Raw genomic sequence first — 12,188 nt, forward strand, 5'->3', positions numbered from 1 at the left:
AGTTGTCAGTGTTAAGAAAAGCTTTTAGTTTTTTATTATCTTTGAAACCCCCTTGCAGAAGGGCTATCTTTCTAATTATCTCTGATCTATTTTAAGAATAATACCATAAAACTTATTTGGTGGGAAATGTGTATCAATATTTGTATTATTTTGCCAATGCCTCTTAGTAAAACATGCTGTGTCCCTGGAGTCAGGTGGGTGTATGATTGCGAAAAGAAACACTTTTTTTTCTTTTTCTTCTGCTTTCATCTAGACACATTATGCAGTACATGATACCATTGCACTATGTACAGCCGAATCCATTGATACTCTTCGAGCAACAATTGAATGTGAGCAGCCTCAACCTGACCTCTACAAGTAAGAGTCACCTGGGTTCACGTCAGTGCTATCTGGTGGCTATGCTTCTCTTTGCCACCAGAATTGCAGAGAAACAGCCACCACTTATCAGCCTACTCTCATTTGTGTTTTTATGAGCTGTTCCTTCCCCTGGCAGTGAAATGAATCAAATCAGCTTTGTTCACTACCAGCCTCAGAAAAATCATTGTGGGCCAAAGCATCTTACTTATGATTTTTCTTTTCTTTTTGTTATTTGTAAATGTAGACATCCATCAAATTTTAAGATTGTTTTCTCATAAGGCTGCTCTATCAGACTGATGCAGTTACCAGAGTTAATTAAAACAAAAATAAACTATTTAGTTGTCACCCAACATTAAAGAGACAAGAGGATATGGGGCCATGCAATTAGTTGGCACCCTATCCTTTTTTATGATGATCTTGAAGTGAGGATTGCAAATAGGCTATTCCTTATCCATAGCAAACAATTAAGTTTTGGAATCAGTAAAATGGTGTAATTTCCTCTACCATATTTAGGTTCCCTGGAGTAGGGTCACATGAACATTCATTGTGAGTTGTCAAACATTTGGCATTTGATTTTAAGACCGGTTGATTAGATCATGGTGCTAATGAGGATAGAGTAACAGGTTTTATCCCCAAGTGGACCAATTAATTTCGTTCTGGTCCATTGTTACAGATGGTATCCATAACCCATGCCAGCCATCTTGTTAATGCATGCTGTTGGTCGTAATGGGGAACAAAGTAGTTGGATGTGGCTCACACTAATCCCAGTAGCGGGAAGACAAAGCACTTATCCTACTGCATCTTCCCTTCTTTCCTGTTTTCCTTTTTCTTCTGTATCCACCTCGATACTAGGAACTAGGGCCACAAAGTAAAACAGATGTTCTCTGACTTGAGGAAGCTCACAGTGAGCAAAGGAAATAAAACAGTAAGACCAAGCTTATAATAAGTGCGGTAATAGAGGTAAATACAAGCCCCGTGGAACCACAGAAAAGGAAGTAACGGATTGTGCTTGAGTTAGAAGATAATACACACCTTGCATATTTCCAGGGCAAACCCCCCAAATTATCTTTATATAGGAAGGAGAATTTCAGGGCAGGGAAGGTTGGTCGAAATTTACCTAGACTAGATTGAGTGCCCTTACTGTGTGACTTCAGAACACTGTACTTCCACTTCTTAGTGCTAATAATTTCAACAGCGCAATTGCCTGTTTACCTGTCTGTCTGTCCTACTAGACTGTGAGCCATGGGAGGGCAGGGATCATGTCTGTCTTTCTTAACAGTGTATCTCCAGAACCTAGTACAGTACTGGCACGATTACTTTATGATGAAAGAATAAGCATACCATCATATGTTGTATATAGTAATATAAAATAGTTCTGTTTTTCTGGGAAAAAAAACCCACTATTTATAATCTATATTGTAAAGCACTCATAACACTCTTGTTAAGGAGAGGTTAGGCCTTTTTTTGCCCCATTTTGCGGAGGAGGAAATGGAGGCACAATAAATTCACAAGTGTTTACCATGTGGTTACCGTGTGCCTAGCCATATTAAGTGATTAGGTTAAACTCAGTATTGTGATCAGCTGCAAGATAGGCAAGAAGTTTCCAAGACTGTAGTCAAGTGTTCACCCGGCAAGATTAATGCTGCGGTTCTCAACGGTGGTCCCTTGACTGGCAGCATCAGCATCACCTGGGAACTTGTGAGAACTGCAAATTCTCACCTGAATCAGAAACTCAAGAGTGGGGCTCAGCAATCTGTGGTTTAACAAGCCCTCCAGAAGATTCCGATGGATGCTCAAGTGTAAGAACTACACTGAACTGGTGGTTTTGAGAGTTGTAACACCAGAAACCTTTCTTCACATGAACCTTAAAATAGAAGCCATGTTATTTTTATATCAAGGCATAAAGAAGACTGTGTGTATGCTTGATTAATGCCAAGTAACGTTTCAAAATCAATTTAAAGTCTTTTTTTTTACACTCTCGTAAGCCATAATATTATTTTAAAAATCAGTTTAAAACATTACATACCTTACCAGTTCGACATGACTTTGCTTCAGAAATATAACAGGTCTTTGTAGTTTGTTCAGAGTTGTAGCTGTCTCTTTTGCATTATTTGTATTTTGAATCTTTCCCACATTTATTGTTTATGTATGTTACCTGGATATAGAAAACACATTTGCTATTACGTTCTTTTTACAGGTTTGTTGGGCGAATCAACATCTATAGTAATAGTCTTGAGGCTGTTGCCAGGTCAGTTGTTCCCTCACTCTGTCCTTTTGTGGGGAGGGGTATATTTCTCTTTTAAGCCCGTTATAATAGTCAAATAACTTTCTTTTTAGAAAGAGATATAAAGGTGAATAAACCTGGGGGGGTAACTAGGCAGTGTCCCACTAATGGGTCTTAAGTAACTAATCTTGTGACTGATAAGGTCTCTGAGTGTGTGTGGCAGGATAGGGGAGGGTGGCGAGGATGTTGGAAGTGATGCTTAGGGTTGACAGAATAGCAGAGCTTCAGACACTTTGATAGTCCCAAACCTGTTCTGTCCACTGTATTTACCGTCCTTGGTTGTGCAGTGGCTGACAGTGTTGGAAGTATACCTGGAGAACAGCGGTTTAAGGGAGAGTAATTGAGGTACTGGGCAGTGGGCACAATGCTAGCAGAATTACCTGGACTTAAGTAAAATGGAAGACTGATCATTTATAATTGGGTAGTTCATACAAAAAGGGGTGTTTTCTTCCCCTGTCTATAACCCAGTTATTACCTCAACTTTTCCACTTGGCCTTTATAGCCACAGTGAAAAGGAAGTAAAATAATCATAGGGTGCCTAGTGATCCCCCCAACAGTAAGTTTATTCTCCACAAATGTGCCAGTGTATCTTCCCACCTGACGCTGGCTTTCCCAGTCTCTCTTATCCGTCACCCTGTTTCTGTTTCTCACTGTCTGCTTCTCTGCCCTGTTCCTGTCTTGCTGCCTGTGACTTAGAATCCTTTTATCTCTGTGCATCTCTTTATCGCTGTATGTTGTTGGCTACTGTGCTTCCATCTGTGCTGTACCTTCAACTGACTTCAGATGGGGAGGATCTTTGAGCTTATCCCAGGAAGTACACACATGCTATAAGTAGGCAGATACGTTCTGACCCCCTTGGAGATAGATGTGTGCCAGGGCCAAGTATGTCCCCAGAGTCAATGATGTGTTGGGTTGTTTAAATATGCTGTGTTCGTTTTTTACTTAGGTCTTTGGGACCTGAAAATCTCTTGCTGAAAGGAGCTACACTAAAAAATACCAAGAAGATATATGGTGAATAATTTTTAAGATGTACTTTTCAGAGATATGCTTTGGAAAGCCAGTGAATAAATAGTGCGTGTTAAAAATTGAACGTGGCAGATATTGCTGTTAAATAAAAACCTGTTTTAGGTGTTGTTAATTTACAAAATGGTGAATTTACATGAAATATGACAACTAAACCGTATAGAATTAAATTATATTTAAATGTTATACTAAATGGTAAGAAGAAGAGGGCTTAGAATTCCCACTTTTGTGGACATAAAAATTAATAGAGCTGACTAGGTGAGGGGGGCTGGTGGGCAAGCTCAGTTGTAACCTAGTTTTCATTGTATTCTGTTATTCCCTAGGAGTTGCTGTTTACACTGGGATGGAAACCAAAATGGCTTTGAACTACCAAGGGAAATCTCAGAAACGTTCTGCTGTTGAGAAGTTAGTGTGCATCACACTTTCTTTGGTCGTTATTGATCTGAAATAGTTATTTCCTCTGTAATTCCAGATAACAACCATAACACAAAGCAACATCAATAATAACATTAACAGCTACCATTTTAGCTAATTCCTATTAGCCCTTCCATTTTACAGATGAGGAAATGATCTCAGATGTTAAATTACTTAGCTAAGCTTACACCGCTATCGAGGGGAAGAGTTTATTTGAACCATAATACAGATTAATTCCCTTTTGCTTCTGGAGCTAATGGTTTGGGGTCATATAGTTGCAATATGCAAAGAGGTTCTGAAACATACATAATAGTCTCCTGACAAATATCAAAGATTTGATAGATCTTTAAGCCACATACCACTGACATGGACCTCACCATGGTTGCCATGGGAAATCCAGTATCCCTCTCCATGGGTCCATTTTTAGACTGATCTGAAAGACTCCACAGTGAGCTTAAGGATTTCATATTTGCTCTCCCCTCTCTGAGGAGCCCAGTTGGCACGGAGCTGCTAACCAAAAGGTCAGTGATTCAAACCCACCAGCCACTCCATAGGAGAAAGATGTGGCAGTCTGCTTCTGTAAAGATTACAGCCTTGGAAATCCAATGGGGCAGTTCTATTCTGTCCTATGGGGTCACCTCTGAGTTGGAATCAACTCGACGGCAGGGGGTTTTATTTTTGGTTTATTCACTCTCTACCCCAGACCTTTAGGATTCAGAGAAATTGAGACAAGCTTCTCCTAAAAGGGTTGAGACATCTGGCTTTGTTAGCGAAAAGCAGCAAACTCAGTAGGAAACAACTGGGGAAAGCCCACAGATTTGCCTAGCCAAGAGGTGTGGTCTTAGTTGCTAGCCAAGAGGTGTGATCTTAGCTGAGGAAAGCCAGAAAACCAAGCAGCAATTTAGCTGGGAGATCCTGGAAATGAGCTATCTCTATAAAGGCTGAGATAAATGGTTCACACATTTCTGGCTGACAGAAACAATGTGTATACCTGGGGGAAGTCCAAGAGATAACAGCAAATAGTAAAAGGCAAGAGAGACTTGAGAACTGGCTGCATCATTGAGTGTGTTCCCCGATCCACACATTGATCAATTGGCAACCTTTGCCTGAATCACCGGCCAACGACTAAGTTATACAGATACAGGGGGGACCCCTAGAAAGCCCTCCTGACTACAACATCAACACAAAGACAGGCAGGATGCCCAGACCAAGAATGAAAGAGAAAAGACATATTACCAAATACAGGAATGAATGCATGAAAATCACTAAAGATCCTAAAGAATAAAAAAGATTTTAAAGGAACATTTTACTGGACTTTAGTTTCCCTCTCTATAATGTGATATTGGCATGCTTGGATTTAATGCCAGGGAAAAGAGAAGTCTTTGTCATGCCCCAGTTGGTCTTCACTCCTCAGCCATATGGGGCATAATTCCAAGGAGAGGTTAGCAGGTGTGTGCATCTGTGGGGACCAGCCCTTTAATCACTTCAGTCCTTGTCCTCAGAATTCACTGCATTTTTTCCTTTTGCAACACATACTGCCACATGCAAAATCTCTACAACGATGTACTTCAGGGTTTCGAGATGGTAATAGCTTGGAGTAGTTACTGGCATGTGTGTGTATATCTCCTACACCTTACAGGAACCTTACTAAGGTACGTTAAGCTAGTCAGCTATTACGCTTAGAGGAGCATTGGTGAGCAGCAAACAGTTCCCAATTACCTTTTCCATTTTGCCACTTGAGAACTGATGCTATGGCTATGATAACTGAGATTCATTCATATAGGCTTGTGTTGTGGTCACACGTCATACATAGGAGAAGCTTTAGATAATTGAACAGTTTAATCGATACCTGATTGAATTCTTAGGTAATGAGCTGATTTGTAAATCCATGATCTCTTACTTTTCAGATCCATCAATGCCTTCCTGATTGTGTATTTATTTATATTACTGACCAAAGCTGCAGTATGTACTACTCTAAAGTATGTTTGGCAGAGTAATCCATATAATGATGAACCTTGGTATAACCAAAAGACACAGAAAGAGCGGGAGACTTTGAAGGTAATTGTTTTTATGCTGAAGATTTTAAGTCTAGCGCTTTGTGACCAAAAAGCAAGCTATCCTTTATTGAAATGCTGCTCAGATAAATACCTTTTGCTAGCTTCCAAGTTTTCTTTTAGCAGTACGGTAGCCCTAAACTATTAAATATTTAGGAAGGTTTAGAGTTTTTTTCTTTTTGGCGTCTAGTGCGTAAGTTTTGCTCTTTAGTTAAGAGTTTTAAGCAGTTTGGTAAGAAGCTATGGCATTCTAATATAATAAGAGTTTAAGATATATCATGATAGGAGCATAATAGATACCTACATATCAACTTTGATCTCGCATTCATATTCAGAGGGAGCCAAGAAATGAACTGAAAAAGTGTTAAAACAAGAGGTATATATGCTAAGGAAACCCTGGTGGCATAGTGGTTAAGTGCTATGGCTGCTAACCAAGAGGTCGGCAGTTCAAGTTCACCAAGCGCTCCTTGGAAGCTCTATGGGGCAGTTCTACTCTGTCCTATAGGGTCGCTATGAGTCGGAATCAACTCGACAGCAATGGGTTTTGGGTATATATGCTAAAGAATAATGATCAAATTGAGGGTATTCCTTTCTTTTTTTAATTTTTATTGTGCATTAGGTAAAAGTTTACAGAGCAAACTAGTTTCCCATTTGCTAGTTTGTACATAAAGTATTCCATAATATTGGTTTTATTCCCCACAATGTGTCAGCACTGTTCCCATTTCCATTCTAGATTTTCTACCCCTTCTTGCCTTCTCCTGTTTGCTTTTGGGCAAATGTTTTTGATCTTGTATGATTGATTAGGGTAAGGAGCACATTCCTCTCGGGTGTTACTGTTTTTTTATGGGCCTGTCTGTGGTTTGGCTGAAAGGTGCTTTCCGGGAGTGGCTTCAGTTCCAGTTCAGAAAGGTGTTTTATGGCCATAGTCTGGGAGGTTCCTCCAGTCTCTGTCAGACCAGTAAGTCTGGTCTTTTTTGTGAATTTAATTTTTTGTTCTACAGTTTTTCTCCTGCTCTGTCCAGGAACCTCTGTTGTGATCCTAATCAGAGTGGTCAGTAGCTGGGCATCGTCTAGTTCTTCTGGTCTCGGGGCTACGTAGGCTGAGGTTCATTAGTCCTTTGGGCCAATTGCTCCCTTGAGTCTTTGGTTTTCTTCACTGTCCTTTGTTCTGGATGGTAAGAGACCAGTAGTTATATCTTAGATGGCCACTCACAAGCTTTTAAGACCCCAGTCACTACTCACCAAAGTAGGATGCAGAACTTTGTCTTTATGAACTATGTTGTGCCAATTGACATAGATGTCCCCTGAATCTATGGTTCATTTGCCTTTGAGCCTAGGAACTTCGTCCTGTGAGGTGTTTGGTTATGTCTAAGAAGTTGCCCTGACTCTGGCCCTTGAGGGTATTCTTAATTGTTCTCACATACTGTGTGAATTTTTATTACAATGATAGTGCATTGGGAAGTTTCTTTATAGCAAGAGCATAGTGTTTTTAGCATTGAAATAAAAAAGGCTATTTCTTAATATTACACTTGTCTGATGGAACTGTGCATCTAATTAGCATGAACTATTTCTTTTGTTCTAGGTTTTGAAAATGTTCAAGAGCAGTGTTTTTAGCATTGAAATAAAAGGCTAACTATTTCTTAATATTACACTTGTCTGGTGGAACTGTGCATCTAATTAGCATGAACTATTTCTTTTATTTTAGGTTTTGAAAATGTTCACCGACTTCCTATCATTTATGGTTCTATTCAACTTTATCATTCCTGTCTCCATGTATGTCACAGTAGAAATGCAGAAATTCTTGGGCTCCTTCTTCATTTCGTGGGATAAGGACTTTTATGATGAAGAAATTAATGAAGGAGCCCTGGTTAACACATCAGACCTTAATGAAGAACTTGGTCAGGTCAGAACATATTTTTACTTAAAAGAAGTTAACATGCTGAAAATATGGTTTTTTATCATCTGAATTACCAATGTGTGTGGCCATTTCATGTTTGGAAATGTGATTCAAAGGAAGTTCCTTGGTGTAGGTATGTAATGAAAGCAAGCAATGTTTTCGTAGGTATAGCATCAGTTCTTTTGCTGGCAATTTTGAGAAATGTCCCAATTTGTGTGTTAAATTTGAATGCTCCAGAAATTTTCTTTAAAACTCACCTGTTGATGTTGTTAGATTATGGGTTATTGCTTTGGAAAAGGAATGTGCAGTTTTCATCACCACCTTTAACCACTTGGGAATAGAATATAGGGTAGTAAATATAGCTGTTTTATAAATGCATTTTGTTTCATAAATGAAATTGACCAGAGTGGTCCTATTGACATTTTCTTGGTACATTTCTGATCAGATGGAATATAGACCTAGCAAGCAGAGTTGTTTATTCCAGTACAAGAATTTAAATGAAGGGAAAATTTGAGGGCATGTACTCCTCGAAATGTTTTTTGCTTCATATTGTAGTGTAACCCAGGCTGTGACCTTGCTTCTAACCCAGGCACATTTCTTTTTCAATACAATGCAGTCCAGCTATGAATCTTTGAGTGATGACTTCTTAGGTGCTTTTCTTATCAGAATTGAGAAAGTGTTTTTCCCTTTGTTTGAATTTAGCATCTTGTGTAATGATCTTCACAAGCTGAGGGGATTTTTTGGCTTGCATTTAATTTTCATGATATTTAGAATGTCAGGGCTGTAGAAATGTCATTTCTGTGACTGGGAGATGCAAATTCCATTAATGGAATTATGTGGATGAAACAGAGCCTCACATTTGTTTTCAGTGGTGCTCATTTGCATGTACACCTCAAAACTCTCTCTTCCATAATTTAATCCCTCCCCTTCCTGCTCTTGACACAGCCCTCATCTAAGTAACCAAAGTAACATCTGCAGCCACCAAGACCTAACCTCAGGACTCTAGTGTCCCAGCCCATGGGGTTTGCATCCCATAGAGTTACAATACTGGGGTACTAAGGATTGGACAAGAATGAATGATTGGCTTTTCCCTTAGATATCATTCCCAAAAGAATCTTTTGTGGGTGATCTGAGCTGCCACAATGGAACCAAGTCTTTTTAAACCACTTTTCATCAAGAGATACAATTGACTGAGTAGAAGTATTCTAGTCCTTATAAAAGGCATCAATCTGCAGGCTTTTTGCACTAAAAAAAAAAAAAATCCTTGAGCATATACAACCACCTCTGGCGAATCTTTCCCTGACACTGATTTATTGGCTGACTCTGGATGTTGAATAAGTCCTGGTCTGACTGCTTTAGATCTAGTGCCTGGCTAGGTGAATTAACTTACCCAAGGATGAGTATGGCCGATGTGGGGCTAGCTTCAACTACCCCTGCAAATAGAACAGTCATCATTCCACATCCAACACAATGCTCACTAGAGACAGATAGGATGCCCAGGCCGATTCCACCTGATGAGACTCTTACCTCCTTCTTACAGATCCGCACCTCAGTAGATCCCATATTACTTATAGGAATGCAATCTTATTCTCATCATCTAGGCTGTATTAACACTACAGAAAGAAAAGTAGAGCTGTGGGTAATGATCTGGTAAATTCCATCTGTGAAAAGAAGCCACCGTTTTCATTTCAGCTACCACCCCCTTCCTCCACCAAACCCTGCATTTCTGGGTGTGATTGTCGTTTAGTGAAATCACTAATAGCCAAACCACCACTTCAGTTAATACAGCATAAAAACAGCTTACCATCATCATCAGCTTGTGTGTGTGGAAACTACCTGAATGAAAATGCAAAGAAGTTTTGAAATAGTTTCTTAGGCCATTTAGCATTCAGTGGACTAATACACACAAAATTAGGTGTAACCAGTTTCCCCTTTGATGAGTCATGATTTAAGATGTATGAGACTTTTTGTGTTACTGAAAGTAGTGTCAGTTAGTTGCCATTAATACCATTGCAAACACTCGCTTCACCTCTTTATAAATGGCCCACATTGGTATTACAAAAAAGTAGAAAGATATTTTTGGGACAGTATTTGACATGAGAAAGAAAAGGAAGTAGACTGATCAATTCAGTTGGAACATAATGGGATCTTTTATGATCAGACTTCAATCTTTTAGACAACCAAATGGCTCTGGCCCATCTTGAAAAAGTTGTGGAGGTAGCCTGCTTCGTATCCCCTCCCAGTCCGGGACTGTGCCTAATGGTGTGACTCTGTGATCTAAGTATATACTCTGATTCTAATAATTCAATCAAGTGATTATTGAGCTTCTATGGTGTATATGAGATGTGTTCTAGGTACAGGGATTACTGTTGTGAAGTAAATAAGAAATCCTCTAATGGTTCACCATCTAGTTGAGGAGACACATACATCAAACCTAACTATATCAAACAATGTGTTCATAATCAGAAAAATTAGGAAATGTGGGGTAATGGAAAGAGTCCAACATTGTGTAGTCTTGGTCAAGTCAACAGCAATAATAATCAACATCTATATCGTACCTTATGGCTTACAGACTGTTTATCATTGAGATTTATTTTTTAATCTTTATAGCCTTATTCAGTAGGTATTATTATTTAAGGTTAATATATGAAGTTCAGATAGATGAAGAGATTTTCCTAGGTCATAAGGTTAATAGGTAGCGGAGCCAAGACTCTAGTCCAAGTGTGACATTAGGCTAAGCCATATGAAAATGCCAATATTTGACCAATTTCGACCTACAAAATTACTGATTTCACATGTTCAACCTATAGTTCAGGGCTCTTTCTATCCTATAGCAGGCACCTCACCTTTAGCTTCCTATCCATAAAATGATGGGTTTGTGCTTGCCATGTAGAGGGGCCTTCCCAGCAAACTCAAACCCATCATTAAAGGGGTGGAGGCTGGCTGTTTGAAAGTCCGAGTCATGCAGTAGCCTCTTCCTCTCTATTCCTCTCTCTCCTCTTTAAATATGAGAGTATGTTTTAATAAGAATCACAGCTGACCCCTCCTCTCCCTTTCCTGAGTATATGGCATATATTAGAGCAGTGATGTGGTTCTCAAAGTGTGATCCCAGGACAAGCAACATCAGCATCACCTGAGAACTTGCTGGAAATGCAAATTATCTTCTGATTTCTACTGAATCAGAAACTCTAAGGATGGAGTCCAGTACTCTGAGTTATAAGAACCCCTCCAGGTGACTCTGATGCATGCTGAAGTTCAGTAACCACTGCACTAGGGTACAGTTTGTTGGCCTGTATCTGGGAGATTAAATGTGCACAGATCCATGCTGTACAGACTCTTCCATCGAGGCAAACAAATTGTACTTTATATTTTTAAAGTTACCACCCTTCACTCATAAAAAAGTTTTGTTGAATAGATTAATGCTCACCTGAATGCAGCAGGTGCAACAGCCCTGGTCAACCTTCAGAGGGAAATGAAAGTTAATAATTTTGATTAAAAAAAAAAAAGCCCCACAGAGTTTCATTTTAGCTGGAAAAATTGAGATGATACATGAATAATACCACTTGGATTAATTTAAAGAAAGAATTCAAACTTGGCTGGCTAACAGGAGGGAAAAAAAGGAAGATTGGAACGCTATATTTGTGCCAGCGCTGCCACCGTGAAAGGCTTGGAAAAATAATTAGAAAGCAACTACTGCTGGAGTTCATCTCTTTCTCCCTTACATAATAAAAACCTTAATCTTGCGCTTATGCTGGTTCCTGTCAGCCCATAATTTTAACTATTTAAGCATAAATTGCCAAAAAAGAAGATCAAATTGTGGGTTTCCAAAAGCCAGATGCTGTAAATAGAAGAGAGAAAAACAGAGATAAAATGGAAGTGCTCAATGTGGTTTATTTTCCATGTAAAATGTATTTCATAGCGTTTCTGGGATGAAAATATGCTAATATTATATACTTTGACCCATCTTGATAAATTCTCTTTCTCCCCGCATCCCCCAACCTGGAATCATTTTTGAAGAGTATCTGAAAACATACATAGTATGTGGAAAGAAATTTAAGTTGTATTTTTGATCACTGTTAACTTACTGTATCTCCTCATTAGGTAACTGTTACATCATCTTCCTGTCCGTCTGTATTCTCTCTTATATACATATATAGGA

At 39.1% G+C, this 12,188-nt stretch overlaps 1 protein-coding gene across 7 annotated transcripts in view; it reads left to right on the forward strand.

Moving 5' to 3' along the window:
• The window catches only part of ATP11C (ATPase phospholipid transporting 11C), a 187,971-nt gene that overhangs the window by 123,229 nt on the left and 52,554 nt on the right, over positions 1-12,188 (forward strand). For all 7 annotated transcript variants that reach the window (XM_049873466.1, XM_049873473.1, XM_049873470.1 and 4 more), the window contains 6 exons: positions 254-357; positions 2,555-2,605; positions 3,588-3,652; positions 3,988-4,069; positions 5,986-6,136; positions 7,838-8,035. In XM_049873466.1, coding sequence (XP_049729423.1) covers positions 254-357; positions 2,555-2,605; positions 3,588-3,652; positions 3,988-4,069; positions 5,986-6,136; positions 7,838-8,035 — 651 coding nt within the window. The remainder of the gene's footprint in view (positions 1-253; positions 358-2,554; positions 2,606-3,587; positions 3,653-3,987; positions 4,070-5,985; positions 6,137-7,837; positions 8,036-12,188) is intronic.

This window comes from Elephas maximus, chromosome X (genome assembly GCF_024166365.1).
Source record: "Elephas maximus indicus isolate mEleMax1 chromosome X, mEleMax1 primary haplotype, whole genome shotgun sequence".
NCBI classification, from domain to species: Eukaryota; Metazoa; Chordata; class Mammalia; order Proboscidea; family Elephantidae; genus Elephas; species Elephas maximus.